Below are 18,980 nucleotides of genomic sequence, written 5' to 3' on the forward strand. Positions count from 1 at the left end.
TCAAACGCACAATTTCTGAATACGGGCTGTGTGTATTTCTCCGTATATTGAGCGTTTTGATAGTTTAACAGTATTTATATAGCACTTAAACCTGCTTTATAATATAAAAGACATGAAAATCTCACTTTTTACAATATGGGACCTTTAACATCAAATATCTGTACTCAGTATTTCATCTGAATAGTTAAAAGCTTTAGAGTTTGTGTATCTACATGTTTTTTTTGTAGCACTCACATCATAGAAGAGGTTGTACTTTGACCAGTTTACTTTAAGGGGACCTTGTGTGAAAGACAAATCTGAGTCATTGTTTGTCCATCAAGTGTGAATGTGAGTCCGTCGTCTGATTGGATGAAGGACAGGGTTTCTACTAGATAGTTGCAGTGCGCAGAGCCCTCCCTGACAGTGGAAAGAACAAGGTTAGTAGGCTGTAAGGTTCCCTCAGCAAAGACCAAGGAAAGTTCCAAAAAGGCTGGCTGAAATTTTGAAATTCATAGTCACGTGCGTGAGAGCAGAGCAGCCAGCGCATACGGGAGTTGGAGTCTAAAAGGGACCCAAAAGAAGAAATTGTCAAGCCTCTGGAACTGAAGTGAGATCGGATAAGATACCGCTCAGGAAAACAAACTGTCCACGGGGTTAAGAACCTCAACCGACTCCCACAGGAGGTGAATTATCCACTTGCACAATGCCTCGTGATGTTTTCCCACCGCTGCTGCTGTTCCTCTCTGTGTTTGGGCTGTCTCACGCCTGCCTGCAGGACTCCGCTTCAGCCTACAGATTCACCGGAGCTGTATGTCGCCTCACCTACCCTGCAGCTGTTGTGTGTGAGTGGCATTTTGACCCTATTTTGCTATTTACTTCATTCATCTATTTAATCAAGTTAACCTCTCATGCTATTGTTAAGCAACCTGCCAAAATTGCTGTTAAAAGGAGTTCATAATGGATTTCCCATCAGTGATAATGTTTGTGGTTTTCAAATCAAAACGCATTTCCCACAATTCAGCAGACTCCCCTCTAACTTTTAGCCAGGGTCAGTATCAAACACTGTGAAATAATGTGTAGAGACTGCCAGTCTACCATGTTGGCAGCATAAACTTCTGGTTCAATTGTTAAGGTAGGTTAATGGGTTAATGAGGTTATTTCTAATAGATTTTTTTGGGGGTATTCCAGTGGGTAAACTTGTTTCCCTTATTTAATTTTGGCTTCTTATATGTATATGGAATTGAATCCCCAGTTGCCTAGAGGCCTGTACTACAAAGCAGTATTTGGGGTTATCGAGGTAACTTCAGGGTTAACCCTTCAGAGTTTTCCATCCTACGAAGCTGGATCACTTCTTACCGGGGTAGATCGACATAGTAACTTATGCTGAACAGCTAACCTGCTCCGGAGCAGGTTATGTTCCAGATAAGAGATCGATTCGTATAAAAGCACCGCCTACTGATTGTAGGCGGTGCTTTTATACGAATCGATCTCTTGTGATCTGTGATTGGTCACATGCTACAGACACCGCCCCGTTCATGTGCATGCGCTCACAGCCAGATGGAGAAACTCTGGGTTGATTTACCGAGTTGATAACCAGCTTCGTAGGACCGCTTAGCGGGATCTCGTTTGTTAGGGTTAGTTAAGCCAGATAACGAGAAGACACCCTGGGTATGTTGAACTCGCTTCGTAGTACAGGCCTTAGGTGTGTGTTTCCCCAGCTGTCTGCCATGTACCTGTCCTTAAGTGTCTTTGACTATAATGTCTGTGTTTGTGTGCTGCTGGCAGTGAATGAGAAAACCACTAAAGTGATCGAGGCAGCGTTCCAACATGCCAGATATCCAAGTGTGAAGGGAGAGAAATCCATGCGCTTTATAGGCACAGTCAAATATGGTCTGGACAAGTAAGTGGACACACACACACACACACAACCATACACAGATGGACACACAACATGTCATAACATGATGTAATGTTTCTCCATTGACCCACTCACAGTTTGGAGATTCACAACCTTTCAATTGGTCAGAGTGCATTTGAACTGCATCCGGGTGAAGGCATCTCCTTGGACATAAGCAATGTGTCTGCAGTCTTCAGAGGGAACATCCAGTATGGATACGGCAGCTGGCTGTGAGTCTTTGTGTGTGTGTGATCAGCAACAATCCATTGTTGGGTCTGAAATTGCACACTAACATGCTATTTAGTACGCTAAAACAGTATGTGAGATTTTTTTTTAGTATGTCCGAAAACCTTAGTATGAAACCAATATTATGCAAATTGCATACTGTTTCCGGTGAAACAGTATGCAATTTGCATAAGGACACGATAACATTCACAACATACACACACACACACACACCAGGGGCATGCCTCTCAACCCCGTGGAGAAACTTGATAATAATATCGTATTTGTATGATAATTTTTCCCTCTGTACAATGTACAATCAATAATGCCATATGTACGATCATTTCACCATTTTGTGACTCTTATGATTAGAAGTTGGTTTTTAGTCTGCGCACAGTAAGCGAAATGTGGGTCTGTGTTGACACATCTCTTCTCACGTGACCTCTTTCTAGATGACCGTTGCTTGGTGTACGATATGATTTTGATGAACGTTTCTCACGAGCACGCGGCCGTCGTTCTTTCTTCCTCCTGTCTTGTAATGTTTTTTTTTCTAATATTAGGCTATCACAAAAATTGTCAGACTTATGGACAAATACCCCCTCTCACGCATCGTAGCAACGTCAGCTTGCTTTAAAAAAATGAATAAAAACAATATGGGTGGATTTGTAGGGGTGTCAAAAAATCGTACGCCTATTTGTTTTTGTGGTTATGACTCCCGTACGATAATTATCCTCAAAATATGATTATTTTAAGCCTCTGGTGTGATAGCTTAAAGGTCCCATATCATGCTCATTTTCAGGTTCATACTTGTATTTTGTGTTTCTACTAGAACATGTTTACATGCTGTAATGTTAAAAAAAAACTTTATTTTCCTCATACTGTCTGAAATGCTCAGTTTTAGCGCATTTCAAGGGAATTGCAACGGAATTGCGTTGCTAGACAACAGTTTGGGTCCATGTTTACTTCCTGTCAGCTGATGTCATTTAAATACACTGCAACAGGAAATAAACTGGGACACATTTAGAATGTTTCCGTTTTAAACCGTGTAATTGTCTAAATATTGTATATTTGTGACATCACAAATGGATAGAAATCCTGACGGCTTGTTTCAAACGCACAATTTCTGAATACGGGCTGTGTGTGTTTCTCCGTATATTAAGTGTTTTTTAAGTTATTTTTTGGGGGCATTTTCCATTTTCATTGAGAGGACAGTGGATAGAGTCTTGGAAAGGGGGGAGAGAGAGAGAGAGTGGATGCGGAAACAGCCACAGGCCGGATTCGAACCCAGGCCACCGCGGTCAGGACCAAGCCTTGATACATGGACGCCCGCTCTACCAACTGAGCTAACCCAGGCGCCAATATATTAAGTATTTTGATAGTTTAACAGTATTTATATAGCACTTAAACCTGCTTTATAATATAAAAGACATGAAAATCGCACTTTTTACAATATGGGACCTTTTACATTTCCCATCTGGCAAAGCTACCACCCGGTAACTAAGTGGGCAAAATACAGGAAGACATAGCAAAAGGTTAGTTTGTACTGTAAGCGTATTTATGAACATCCTGCAATTGTCATGTGAAGAAAAAGTTACATATTCTCACATTTGTTTCAATAATGTTGCTAGAGGTATTTTACAAGTTCTTCAGTTGGTGCTAAGAGCTCATTGCTGTAGTGTTCAGGCATTGCATTTCCACATATATGGCAGTCAAACAGTGAGAGCAACACCGTAACTCCTCTCCATGGATTTCCTGTTGATGTTGAGTTTTTGTAGCTCTTTCAGCCATGGTGGCATTTTCCCAGTTCACTGATTTGTTGCCATTTGTATTTCTTTTTTCATCTACAGGGTCAGCGTTGCACATTCAGTTGACTTTGAAATAGAATCTCAGATTGATCTCGGAATCAACCCCAAACTTTGTAAGTATACCTTCTGTTTTGTACGTGCACATAGGGATTGAGGCTTGATAGAAACTGTAGTAGAAACAATGCTTGAATTGGGCCAATACTCGCTAGTAGTTTTGATGAGGTCCCATACTTTTTAGTGCATACCATTATCTCCTTGCAACCCTGTCTCCTGCCAAATTCCCACAACTAAACTGCATTCTCAGTTACATTTGGAGGGAAATGTACTTTGTCACAGATTAAACTAAACATGTGATTAACGTTGTAGATTGAAATAAAACAAAACAAAAACTGCAACAAAAAAAGAAGACTTCCACAAAGGACACACCGGTGTATCCTCGCTCTCAGCTGCTCCAGAAGCCTCCTCGCTCCTCGTCTCCTCGAGGTGCATTTAAGGGACTGTAAGATCCTATGATGGCGGAGGGGGGAACGATTTCCGGGTCACGGGAGGAGAGAAGACGCGAGGAAGCATAAGTTGGCATGATGAAGCACCCAATGTGTGATAAATCAAAGACAAAAGTAATCCACGACAAAATATGTTTCCCTCCAAACGTAATTGAGAATGGAGTTTAGTTGTATGGGAACGTCGTTTTTAGGAGACAACACAGGTGCACCTCTGGCAAAACACTCAACAAAGCTAAAAGATAAACAGCGGTAAAATGGTTGCATTGAAATGGATTCAGTCCTTTTTTCAGAAAATGTAATTCAAACCAATGAGAACTAATATATGGACTTTGTTCAAATGCAACTCAAACGCAACCCATGTTGCCTAATTCTGTTGTAGGATTGGCATTGATCCATTCATTTGTGTTACCTCTGCTGCCTTACTACTGATAATATAACAGGTGACTTCAGATTTTATTATCATGGTATTGTTAACTTTTTAAAAGTTTATGCTTTTTTTCCATCTATGGTGTCAAATCCGCAAATACCTCCTCACGCTGTTGGTTCAGTATACTGGAACCTTTTTGTTCCAATTCAAGCACAGCATTATATATAGACAAATATCTCACTTTATTATGTCCTCACATGAGTTCTCTGTTATTGCTGTCTCCTCTGTCAGACTGCGGAGAAGGGAAGGTAGCAGCAGACACATCCGACTGTTATCTTAATTTTCACAAGCTCCGTCTGCATCTGCAGGGCGACAAAGAGTAAGTTACAAACACTGAACCCTGATGGGCTGTCAGCAGCAGAACTGAATCATCTGCATTTACATAATCAGTGTCTGACTTAGTGTTTGCTGTTGTTGGTCAGACCAAACTGGCTGAAGAGGCTCTTCACTGACTTCATCACCTACACTGTCAAACTGGGCGTAAAGAGCCAGGTGAGGGGCGAGAGAAACACAACTAAAATGTCATTAATCAGCCTTGTAGTGTAAACTAATAGTTAATGTGTTTGTGTCAGAGTAAAGGTCTTTCTGTAGCAATGAATAGTATGTTCTCCAATGCAGATTTGTAAGGAGATCAACAAGGTGGCAAATATACTGGCTGACTTCATACAAGACACAGCAGGTTTGTGTGTGTGTGTGATGTGTCTGGTCATATCTTTAAAGGGGACATATCTTGCTCATTTTCAGGTTCATACAGGCATTTTGTGTTTCTACTAGAACATGTTTACATTCTTTAATGTTAAAAAAAACACTTTATTTTCCTCATACTGTCTGCCTGAATATACCTGTATTTACCCCCTCTCTCTCTGAAACGCTCTGTTTTAGTGCATTTCAACGGAATTATAATGGAATTGCGTTGCTAGGCATCAGTTTAGGTCCGTGTTTACTTCCTGTCAGCAGATGTCATTCACATACACTGCAACAGGAAATAAACTGGGACACATTTAGAGTGTTTACGTTTAAAACCGTGTAATGAACTATTATATTGTATATTTGTGACATCACAAATGGACAGAAATCCTAACAGCTTGTTTCAAACGCACAATTTCTGAATACGGGCTGTGTGTATTTCTCCGTATATTGAGCGATTTGATAGTTTAACAGTATTTATAAAGCACTTAAACCTGCTTTGTAATATAAAAGACATGAAAATCGCACTTTTTACAATATGGGACCTTTAACATCAAATATCTGTACTCAGTATTTCATCTGAATAGTTAAAAGCTTTAGAGTTTGTGTATCTACATGTTTTTTTTGTAGCACTCACATCATAGAAGAGGTTGTACTTTGACCAGTTTACTTTAAAGGGACCTTGTGTGAAAGACAAATCTGAGTCATTGTTGGTCCATCAAGTGTGAATGTGAATCCGCTTTAGAATATAAAAGACATGGAAATCAACATTTTTACAATATGGGATCTTTAAGTCTTTTAAAAAGCAGTACTTTATCCTCGTGTCCATACATTTGACCAATTGTGTGAATCCATAATGTCTGTGTGTGTGTGTGTGTGCTTACAGAGCAGTTTCTCAGTGATGGAGACATCAGTGTGGACATCGGTGTAACTGCTGCTCCTGTCATCACCGCTAACTACATTGAATCGTACCACAAGGTAAATATTAGCAGTATACAGTCAAATATACAACTATATCTGTTGTTTGGAAGCGATTGTCTTGCATTGCTAAAAGAGTTTCCTCAATCATCAGACAAGATGTGGCAAATAAAGCTACTTGGTTAAGTAACTGTTTTAAACATTGATAATACACTACAGTTTATGGGAGACTTGGCTGTAATACATCATATCCAATGGAATTCCAGCTCTTGGTCAGCCCCATGCTCACCTTAATCATTTTATACAGTCCCTTCTGTGTCATACAGAGAGCAGTAGTGTTCAGAGTTTGACAGTTCAAGTGTACAGGTAGATATGAATATTTGTTTTGGGTGTAAAAGCTGTCTCTCTGTTCATCCCTTGACTTTTTTTTTTTTTTTTTTATAAATCTTCCAGGGGCTGACCAACTACAACGGGACTTCTGCAGTCATCAATGACTCTGTTTTCCACCCCAGTCAGCTGACTGAAAACAGGATGCTCTACTTTTGGCTCTCAGGTCAGCAGTTGGCATTAAATTCCATCCGTCTATCTGTCCATCCATTATCTGTAACCGCTTATCCTATTCAGGGTCGGGGACACACCTAGGGGACATTTAGAGTCAACAATGAACCTAACCTGCATGTCTTTGGACCGTGGGAGGAAACCTGAGAACCTGCATCTTTTTGTTTGGAAAAATATGCTTTTGCATAATTTTGTCTAATCTTTAATTGGAAAAATATTCAATAACTTCACTTTTATAAAGTGTAGTGCCATCAAAATGTCTTAATTAGTTTAATAAGTATAATCAGGAAGAGACCATTGATGTGTGAAGTGATTTTGGTGGTACTACACTGCACAATACTGAAGTTATTGAATATTTTTCCCATGGAAAATTCAAAAGAATTATGCAAAATCATATTTTTCCAAACTAAGTGTTGTAGTAAAACCATGAGGAGATCATTGATGTGTGAAGTAATTTTGGTGGTACTACACTGCACAATACTGAAGTTATTGAATATGAATGTGCCGGCTGCACATAGAGACCAATGTTATGTGTTATGTGTTGATTAAAATGAGGTTGTAGTTCGTTGTCTACATTACTACGGTTAGAAAGAGCCATTGTTTGTGTTTTAACAACGTTTTGGTTATGAGTTATTGATCCAGGAAGTTTGAATCTGTTAATATCTTTCCAACTTTACCGAAGTACATCATCTAGGGGGGCTCCGTACATCAGCAAAGTGTGGACACTCAGGAATGATTGGAAGAAGTGCTCTAGGAAGTAACTCGAGGGAACAAGTTACTAACTTGAGGGAACAAGTTAATAAAAATGTTCTCCTAGGGGGTGTAGGGGGGCTCCGTAGAATATAGTGACATATTAACTCATTTTTGTAAGACAGTTTTTATGTCCACCATGTTTTTCAGAACATTGGCTCAAATGCCAAATTTTGTCTTTGAATTTCTGCTGTTATGGATGGTGAAACATTTCAAGTAATCTGTGAGCATTTTAAAGTATAACCTCCATGAAAGCTAAAGTATAAATTCAGTGATAAATACCGAACTAGTCCAGTATGGTAGCCAAAGAGCAGCAGATCATGCTCAGCAGGATAGGTCAGTGTCTCAGTTGTTACATTCATGCCAATAAATCATATTGAAATAACTTCTCTCTTTGTGATTTAGAGGTGTTCTTACATGATGGTGTGGTACAGCTATAACTTGTGTTTAACCCCCAGACCAGGTCTTTAACCCCATGTTTACCGCTGCTCACCAAGATGGCCGTTTACAACTCAATATTTCTGGAGCAGAGCTCACTGTGAGTATGTCCCTTTCAACTATGGCCTGTAAAACATCCAGGCAGGGTGCATTTAACTTGGATGTGGTATCTACTATATATATATATATATATATATAAAAATTGGCTTGATGGTACAAAGTAGCAATGTGCCTTTACAGCTTTCCTAACCAGGACATAACTTATAATTAATAATTACTAAATGATTGTTGTTTAATCTCTTGTTGGGTCTTACATTATATTGATGATTTCAGGAACTTTTCAAGACAAATCTCTCCAGTGCGATGCCTGAATTTATTAGAAAGGTAATATGGAAAACTCATCCTCATCCCTGCACACTCCCCCAAACATACACACCTTTGTCAGGTATTATTTTGCATTTGTATGTGTGTGTGTGTGTGTGTTCAGTGTCTGCTGGAATCAGGTTCTCCAGAGCTAAGGGTGTGGAGTTCATCTGTTCCCTATCTAAACACCTCCAACTTGGGTACGACTGTCTGGGGGCAGGCCTCTGGGCAGCTCCACTGTGGGGGTCAAGACGCACCAACGCTCTTCTTTCAAACGGTATTTTGCCACTTATTTTGTGACAGAACATTTTCAGACATCTGGTAGAAAAAGTTAAAGACAAACAGAACTTTTGATGGGCTGACTGTTGACCTGTTTTGATGCATCGCACACTACTACAAGACATTCTTCCTTCTTCGTTGCTCCGTGATGACTTCTAACGAGAGTCAGGGGTCAACACAATAATGGATGTTGCCTTCCTGATCAGTTTTATGATCTCGTTCCCATCCTCTGAGCAGTAGCTGCACCCCCCAACAAACAACTGCATCAAATAGGACACATGCTTTGATAAAAACACATGCAGGAGTGACCTGCTAACGTCAAAAGGCCGGAGCTTCCTGAGGAAAAACATTTCCTTTTAGAGATGCCACTTGTGTTCTCTTTCCAAGTCCAGCCTATTATCTACAAGGACAGTGAGGTACTTAGAAGAGGAAACCACCTCAATAGAGTCATCTTTAAAGCTGAAGCAGGTGAGATTGGAGGAAATATGATTAAAAAAATATATAAAACGATCGCTATATCGTAACAGTAGAACATGAAACAAGTAACCTGAAAAAAAAACATGTGCCTCTGTGTCCTCTGTGTCCTCTGGTGTCCTCTGGTGCTCCTAACGGTATCTGCAAGATTTATCAGGCCGGAGAAAAACAAGCAATAAGAGCTGATCTGACCAAACTCAGACCAACCGGTCAAACTAGGCAGCGCTGATCAAATATGAATCAATATTATGTTACGTTAATGCCTATTTCTCTCCTCAAATGTTTTCAGAATCATCTTGTAGTGTACGGTTTAACTGTGAAATGAGAAAGTTTGTGACGCCGCAGCCATTGTGGAATCTGTTGAAGGAACGCCAAGTTCCGGTCACATGACCGCAGCACAGCCAATAAGAACGCTCTCTCTCTCTGAAATGACCTGTGATTGGTCAAAGTCTCCCGTCACGGGCTAGATGTTCTAAAGCCTGAAAACAGAGCCATGAGAAGGAGCAGAAGTCTAGTTTTCTCTCAGAACACTTGAATTACAATATGCTGAAAGGTTATTATGGAATTTTTTGCCCAATGATGCCAAAAATATACTGCCTACTGCAGGTTTAATCAGGACAGATGTCACTGCAGCCCTTTTCTTTCTAAAACATAAATGATAAGCTCGTATAAGATCGTACTTACATTTAAAATGAAGACACTTGAATTTTCAGAGGTATGTTATTAATATGTCTGATGCACATGTGTGAATGTTCTGTGTTTGGAAGCATTTGATATAAGCAAACAGGAGACATCTGCTGGGTAACCCTTGGTATTACATTTGTATGAAATGATAAAATCCAATACCATGCTGAAACTTAGTCAGAATATAGGTGGTCGCAATTATACTAATTTTACATTCTATAGCTCTGCTTTTAAATTCTGAGGCAGATTGACATCCATCCATTATCAAGTCAATTTCAAGTCACGTCAATTTTATTTACTGTATATAGCCCAAAAGCCGGGGGGCCTGGAGCCGATCCCAGCTGACATTGGGCGAAGGCGAGGTACACCCTGGACAGATCGCCAGACTATCACAGGGCTGACACATAGAGACAGACATTTGATTAACATAACCTGCATGTCTTTGGACTGTTGGGGGAAACCTGAGTACCCGGAGAAAACCCATGCTGACACGGGGAGAACATGCAAACTCTTGAACAATGCGACCCTCTTGCTGTGAGGCGACAGTGCTAACCACTGCACCACCATGCAGCCCTCAGATTGACATGTACATCTCATATTAAAAACTGACACAATACCTCTCTGATGCGAGTGTAACGAGGCGAGGCCTCATTGGGCGGGGGCGGGGGGGGTCACACATATTTTGCATATACATATAGGTACATTCTGGCACGCTAGTTCCGCTTTGAAAGGTCGATGCTGTGTTGAATAGCCTTCTTTGAGCGTAATATCACTAGCTGTACCTGATTGATCCACAAGGTGAAGGTGGTGACTGATGCCAGAGGCTTTGTTAAAAAGTGAAAACATGACCATCTGTGGCTGCATAGTCTATGTCAGGGGTCTCCAACCTTTATCCCTCTGAGAGCTAATTTGACACCACCAAGTTGTACATCGGCGATAGCAAACAGAATTTATTCATTACGCCGGGACACACAGGGAACGTCAGGAGTGCATGGTGGCTGCGTGATTCACGCTTCGGGTGTTCACACCAGCTGCATGTCTGCTGCGTTTCTGCTGCTGCAGCTGCTGCTGTCAGCCCTTTCTTTCTACATAGAGTTTGCCTTTTAATGGACATTTCCTTCATTATAAATATCATTTATATTTATTTTAGACCGAGAAAGGTTAAGAAACGTGTGGTAATTTGTAAATAATAGTAATAATCCACAATTAAAACTCCGTACTATATTCATTCATGGAGCTCTCCAAGTCACTGCATGTTCCACAGCACTGACTGCTCATATTTCAGAATAAAAGCCTTGTGTTAACAAATGAAGGAATTCTGTCCACAGAATATAACGCTTGAGGGCTTTTATTTTGAAATGAAAGCAGGAAGTGTTGATTTAAAAATAAGTCTTTACTTTTTTTCATCTCCGTAACATATTCTACAGGTAGACATCGAAATTGAAGTAATGTAGCTGATATGATGTCAATATACAGTCAATAGATCACTTTCACTGTCTGTTGTTGCTGTGAAACGCGCGCGGCACGCGTCAAAAATAGGCGAGACCTCTATTCTCTAGAAGAGACGCAGCTGAAATGCGCGTGTGACACGTCTCACGCGGGCAGTGTGTCTGCTCTAACCTGTTTACACGGACACCGAAATAAAAAAACAACAGGCAACGCAGCCGCCACGCGCTCCTTACGTTCCTGGTGTGGATGAGGTTTTACTTTTATGGTCCTCTAATGACGTTTCAGCCACCGCAGTCATCGCCTCTATTACAATTCTTCCATAGGCAAAGGGCTCTTTGTGTTTCGTTAGGATGTGCGCCACTAAACGAAGCTTCTTTGCTTCATTAGCCTTCTTCATCAGTTTTGGACTGTTGTCTTTTAAGCTCCTTTACCTTTTTTGTTCGTAGACTGCTACCAGCCGGAAAGTCCCATGAAAAGTTGCTGTGGACTTGGCGCTCAATGTTACATCTTTTACTGACTGACACCGCAAATGTGACCCATACTGATTCCTCATGAAAATACTATATATTTTTTGCTTTTATTGGCCTGACTATTTTCCGCGGTCATTGTCAAATCTGGTGTCCACCTGCTAGTCTGCTAACATCGCTGTATGTCATAGCGTTACTAACCTGACAGCAGCCTATCTAGTTTAATTGACAGCCGATATAATCATTTGGTTTCAGAAGGGGTCGGGATGTCTGTGAATTTGATTTGGTCGTAATTAAAACAGTTTTCCAAAGTGACTCAAATGTATGTACATATTCTTTGAACCGTTAGCGAGCCACTCAGAAACGGGTAGCGAGCTACTTGTTGGAGACCCCTGGTCTATGTCCTACTGTAAAGGCCATGTGAGGGCATGGGTCTTGTGATGATTTCAGTGTTTGTGTGATGTCTCTTTGTTTTTGATGTCTATAGGATGTGGTCATTGACGTCACGGCTTCCTATGCTGGCAAGAAACTCCTCCTGCAGGGTAACCCGTCAGAGTAAGACCTTTCTTGTTGATATTTACCAGGCTTGCTGAGCTTTTAAAGGTCTTTAAATGTCCATCTGAAATTAAATTCAGCATACACACTTAAAAGGGACTGTGACATCTGGTTTTTGGTTTCATATCAACACCGTCCATATTTGCATTTAAGCTGAAGTAGGTGAGATTGGAGCAAATATGATTAAAAATATATATTTTTATAAAACGGTCGCTATATCGTGACAGTAGTACATGAAACAGGTAACCTGGAAAAAATCATGTTCCTCTGGTGTCCTCCGGTGTCCTCTGGTGCTCCTAACCGCATCTGCAAGATTTCACAGACCGGAGGAAAACAAGCAGTAAGAGCTGATCTGACCAAACTCCGACCAACCGGTTAAACTAGGCAGCGCTGATCAAATATGAATCAATATTTTTTTTATATATTTCTCTCCTCAAATGTTTTCAGAAACATATTGTAGTGCGCAGTTTAGCTGTAAAAGGAGAAAGTGTGTATTGCTGCAGCCATTGTGGAATCTGTTGAAGGAACGCCAAGTTCCGGTCACATGACCGCAGCACAGCCAATAGGAACGCTCTCTCAATGAAATGACCTGTGATTGGTCAAAGTCTCCCATCACGGGCTAGATTTTTTTAAAGCCTGAGAACAGAGCCATGAGGAGGTGCAGAAGTCTTGTTATCTCTCAGAACACTTGAATTACAATATGCTGAAAGGTTATTATGGAATATTTGCCCAATGATGCCAAAAATATACTGCCTACTGCCACTTTAATCAGTCAGAAAGCATTAACGTAGATGGAAAACTTGCTTCCATACATAGACAGATGGTCACACCAAAGGTGTTAGTATGCTCAAAATGAACCATTTCATACAGCGAGTAATTCAGCCACGTCAGAAGGCAGCAGCATTTATAGTTGTTCTGAATGGCCACACTCAAACTTTATGGTCATAGAGACGGGCAAAATGCGATAATTGTTCAAATGGGGATAATGGCTCACATTTCCCCCAAAGGCATTCATGGTGTTGCGTTGTTCTTGTAGAAAGAAAGAGAGAGAAAGAGAGCTTAGAAGAGAAGTTCACACACTGTCTGCTCTCTCACCTCCACACATCTGACCCATCTTCTCTGTAAAGTCTGCCTGATTGTTGGGGTGCCGGTTTTTGAATGTTACAGAAATTGTCGGATGCAGCCCTCCCTATTCTGAAGCACTTTTGTATATACACCACTATCAAGTCCAATTTGTAGTCCTGTGCTTGGTGTGTGATGGTGATCCTCCTTCCTCTCCAGGATCTTTGTATTGCAAGCTGAGCTGCCCTCACAAAACCAAACGGTAAGTTTTTTTCTTCTTGTGGAAAATACTATAGTTGAACTATAATATAGTTATTCGAGAAATTTTGCATAAGTGAAAAATGCAGATGAATTCCAGCTGCAGTAGAACTACAGAGCCTCAGTACATGGAGGGAAATAGTTTAGATGGGAGATGAGAAAGACTTACTCTTGCTTTCTCTCAACAAGTTCTCTTAGAAAACTTTAATGTTGTCCTGAAACAATTCGAGCCTCATGGTGAGAAGTGTTTTTCATGTGTCCCACCAGCATCAACATCAGTAAAACTTCCTTGCCAAATCCTTCAAAACAAAAGTGCTATTCCCAAAACTGTTAGAAGAACAGAAAACACAAAGGTTTTTACAAGAGAACACAAAAGAAAGTCTTCATCCCCTCCCATTTAAATGATTTTTGTCCATGTTGCTTGTTAAAATGATGCTGTTGTTTTAATGTTGGATTGGACTCGTTCAGTCACCTCTCTCTCCCTTTTTTTCCAGCTGCTAGATGACGCCCAACTGGAGTTCATAAGAGAGGCTGTGGAGAAGATAGGCATTCCCACGGTTCTGTCTGGTAAGGCCAGAGAAATATATATGAAACAATTATATGAAACCTGGTTTAAACGTCAACCCATTGACCCCCCACCGTCATAAAGCATTCTCCTGGGATTACTTACATAAAATTACTGTCAATGTAGCATTTTTAAAAAATATAGACGTTACTATAACTACTTATTAAATGAGCAAGACAGTTACTGAGAGGCTTTGCAGTAACAGTAATTACTGTATGTACTTTTTTAAACCCCTGCGACAACGTAGTCGGGGGTATAAAAATGTATATATAGCACTCCGCTTGTCCATCCGTCTGTTCGCGTGTCACACTTTCGTTTCCGGAGCAGAACTCGTAAACTATTTAACTGAGGAACTTGTCATTTGGTATGATGGTTGACAGTGTGGTCTAGTTGTGCCTTTTGGGGCTTAGAAGTCCAGGGTGCCCAAAACCTTTGAAATTTTCGCCAAAAGGGCAAAACCTTTGATCCTACTTTAGTAGGGGTCAAGCAGTGAGCGGGGTTATGTGAGCCATGCTCACTTTTGCCTTGTTTTTTTCAAAGTGAGCTAGATCTGCTGGGTTTCCTTTAAATAAATGGTTCCTTGCAGCTGGTTTCATCATGAATGGCATTTTCTCCTCAAATTTATTTATTTTCAATTGTTGGTTGTTGCAAATTTGGTGGTTATTGCTTTATTTTATAATAATAATAATAATAATAATAATAATAATAATAATAATACATTTTTATTTACAGTATATAGCACTTCTTCTAAACAAGGATACAAAGTGCTTTTCAGAAAAAACAAACAAAAAAAACCAATAAATCAGCAAAGAATAAAATACAAACAACAAACGGATCATAAAAACAAGAAACATCTGGGGATAAAATACATTTTTAGAAAGCAGAATAAACCTCTAACCACAAAGGCCCAGCCACCTTTGGTCACAAGCCGAGATCTGGGAACAACCAGCATAGCTGCATCCGCTGATCTAAGGGAATGCCCAGGCACGTAGGGGGTCAATAGATCCATGATGTAATTTTGGGGCAAGGCCGTTATATGCTTTAAAAGTGATCATTAAAATTTTATAATCTATTCTGTACATAACGGGCAGCCAGTGTAAATTGGCGAGCACAGGAGTGACGTGTTCGTATTTGTTAGTGCGTCTTGTTAAAATTTGGGCGGCAGCATTCTGCACCGGTTGTTATTTGGCCGTAGTAGCAGTAGTTGTTGTGATATTGCAAAACATTTACATGACCGATCATGATCAGCAGCGTTGCTAATTCAGACTGAAAACACTTGGAACTTGGAATATCACTTTACAGCAGGGTCAAAAGGAATCTTCGGGAAATGAAAGTGAAACCTGTACATGTTGCATTATGTTTCCTTTAATTCCAATCGTGGAAAAGAGGTAAAGTGGCGTGTAGTGTAATGTGGTTTACAGTAACACTTTTGTGGTGTGTGTTCCAGGTCTTGAGATTGCGCTAACCAGGCTGTTGGACAAACAGGGAGCTAACTTATTTGACATCTTTAACACAGAGGTGCTTCCTCGGGATGTGAGTGTTGACTTTTATTCATCTTGTCATGTGCCCTCTTATTTGTGTTGTACTTCTTTAGTCACAGTGCTTCTCTCTCTTTCCTGTTCCCTCTCTGTGCTGCAGGGCTTTGTGGTGATTCAGATGGATTTTGGTTTCCCTCATCACCTCCTGGTTGAGTTCCTCAGGAAGACACTACAGTAACTGGGGCAAACCTTAAAGCAGTTTGGGCCAAATATGTTTTTTAGTGACTTGCCTAAAAGTGTTGCTCGTATAGAAATTGTAACCCTTCACAGTGATTATTGACAAGTGTAAGCCGCACAAAACATACTTCTGTTGCACTGCAGTACATTTTGATTTTGATGTATTTTTTGTAAAATCGAGATAACAAAGACAAGCTTGTCACTGATGTTCTCATTTCTTGATATTATTTCAATTGTACCCTGAACTGATAAAATATACACCTTTATTGATCCCTAGTGGGGGAATTTGGTTGTTGCAGCAGCACAAAGAGATTAATAAATACAGATAAGTATTGAACGTAATAGAAATAATTTATAGAAGGTACATAAGCTAAAATAAGAATAGAATAAAATAGAAACTATACAAGAGCATTTGGAGACAAATGACATGATAAAGTGACAGTGGTGTTGTTGTAAACAGTCCACCAGGCTGCTATATGAGATGATTAAGTAATGGTATTCAGCGATTGTCTGCATTAATATAATATAATATAGTGTAAGAGTCATTAACATAATATAGTATATATGTTACATTATGATATATTTTGGGATATGAGATTTTGGGATAGTATAAGGTGTAATAGCGTAGTAATATAGTAGTGTAATATACCATAATATATAGTATAGCACAACAATATAATGTAGTGCATGGTGTAAGTATAATACATCAACATAATATAGTATATAGTATAACATAGTGATATAAAGATATAACACAATATAATATGTAGTATAATACAGCAATATAACATAGCATGATTAAAATATCTAATATAATATCTGGTATAGTATAATATATAACTAGAATATATCAGTATGGTGATGTATATAATCAGTCCAGGGTTAGGGTTAGAGAGACAATGAGAGGGGCTTCGCATCTTTTTCACACCTCATGAGTTTGCACCCGTTTATAAATTAGAATAGAATGAAATAGAATAGAATACTACCATATTAGGTCCTATGAGGAAATGAATCTTCTGCAATGAACCCATCCTAACACCCTGCTTACAACAAACAGCCATAAAGTCCACTTTATCATGTGTGTCAAACACACACAAATGAAATGTGCACAAGCAAGTTTCATCAGCAACTTAAACAACGACTAGAGAGCAAATAAAGTTTTTATTTACCTTACCTGGCCACTATATTTTGATAAGGGAAACAAGATTTATTGTCTCTTAAAGGGACTGTTTGTAACTTTTTACACGTATAAATCTACCAGGTCGGGCTCCCATGCGAGCGCGCATATGCACAAACTTTCTCATTTTACAGCTAAATCGTGCACTACAAGATGATTCTGAGAACATCTGAGGAGAGAAATAGACATTAACGTAACAGAATATTGATTCATATTTGATCAGCGCTACCTAGTTTGACCGTTTGGTCGGAGTTCAGAGTGATTGACAGCCGGCTCTCATAGACAGCAGATGGACAGCAGACCTCAGATCAGTTCTTACTGCTTGTTTTCCTCCGGTCTGTGAAATCCTGCAGATGCCGTTAGGAGCACCGGAGGACACAGAAGAACATGATACTTTTTCAGGTTACCTGTTTCATGTACTACTGTCACGGTATAGCGAGTATTTTATAAAAATAACTTTTTTTTTTCATATTTGCTCCAATCTCGCCTACTTCAGCTTTAAACTATTCCGAAAAATACAGATTCGTCAAATCTGCATCGTGCATCACACAACTTTCTGAACTCCCATAATTAAAAACACATCAGTGAGCACAAGAAAGCATTTCCATGAGTTTAACATGTGAGTGTAATAATGCACTCCTACATTCATAACAGGCTACAGGCGGTCTGATGAAACTGACAGCTGAGGTTAGTGCATCTGATTAACAGCACTAAAGTTTGCTTAATTTTGAATACAACATTTTTTCCATTGAAACTACGTGAGGCAAAAACACATTTTAAAACAAACAAACAAAAAAACAGAAAAACATAAACAAGGCCTGTTTTTTGCTTTGAGTTGATGGCACAGTTATCCCAGAAATTCTAATTCTTACCCATCTAGTAGCTACATCGACCGCGAGATGAGTCGTGTCAGTATCTGATTCATCTCAGGTGACTTATTAAAACACAGAGACTCCAGATTTTTGAATAAGTAACAGCAGAAAACACTGCTTCATGATCAACATCAGCATCAGTGATTTAAACATACTGAGATCAGTGCATGCCTGGAACTGTTTTATCACTGAATACTGAGAGGAAAGTATTAGCTTTCTTACTAGCTTTTGGGGGCATTTGATTATTGTTTAATACATATATTGGGGCTGGACTTCCACATCTCATTTATTGGGGGAGGAGGGAATACAAAGTCACAGTTCTGCATCCTAAACATCCTATGAATCCACCATCCATCGCACAGACGTACCTCACCAGCTGAAATTATATATATAGTTTCTGCAGACGTTTCACATTATAACAAGATATTTCCATGTTATAATGATTTATTACACAGCTTTGTTGAATACTCCATTCTGATTGATCAATCATGGCGTTCTAGTCAGTTATTTCTTTATAGCAGATCGCTGCTATGTATAACAGACCGTTGCCATGGACACAGTTCTGATCTCGGACTCTGGTGGACAATTTTTGTGTCAAATTAATGATTTCTAGTAGCCATGTAGTAAGCGAGATAACATACAGCAAGCGGGTCATTGTTGTGAAATAAACCTCTTCAGGGCGATGCAAGACCCCTCTGCCTCGCGACAGGTATTTCACAACAATGACCGGCTTGTTATATATTATCATTTACATATTTTCTTGTTGTTAATACTTACCAAATTATTTACATTTTACAATAAACCTTTCTTATTAAAACAACTTCACTTTTTGTTATATTTTGTTACAAAACTTTATCATTACACAAAATGAAC

General features: G+C 39.6%; 1 protein-coding gene across 1 annotated transcript; it reads left to right on the forward strand.

The window, feature by feature from the left end:
- The first annotated feature begins 389 nt into the window (after positions 1-389).
- Positions 390-16,264, forward strand: cetp (cholesteryl ester transfer protein, plasma). Its single transcript, XM_074631552.1, has 17 exons — positions 390-821; positions 1,765-1,879; positions 1,975-2,106; positions 3,949-4,019; positions 5,068-5,155; positions 5,259-5,328; positions 5,455-5,515; positions 6,410-6,501; positions 6,895-6,994; positions 8,208-8,287; positions 8,521-8,571; positions 8,675-8,827; positions 12,391-12,458; positions 13,740-13,782; positions 14,273-14,345; positions 15,791-15,876; positions 15,982-16,264. Exons 1-17 carry the CDS (start codon positions 683-685, stop codon positions 16,057-16,059), a joined length of 1,500 nt encoding a protein of 499 aa, XP_074487653.1. The 5' UTR covers positions 390-682; the 3' UTR covers positions 16,060-16,264.
- The last annotated feature ends 2,716 nt before the right edge of the window (positions 16,265-18,980 follow it).

This window comes from Sebastes fasciatus, chromosome 4 (genome assembly GCF_043250625.1).
Source record: "Sebastes fasciatus isolate fSebFas1 chromosome 4, fSebFas1.pri, whole genome shotgun sequence".
NCBI classification, from domain to species: domain Eukaryota; kingdom Metazoa; phylum Chordata; class Actinopteri; order Perciformes; family Sebastidae; genus Sebastes; species Sebastes fasciatus.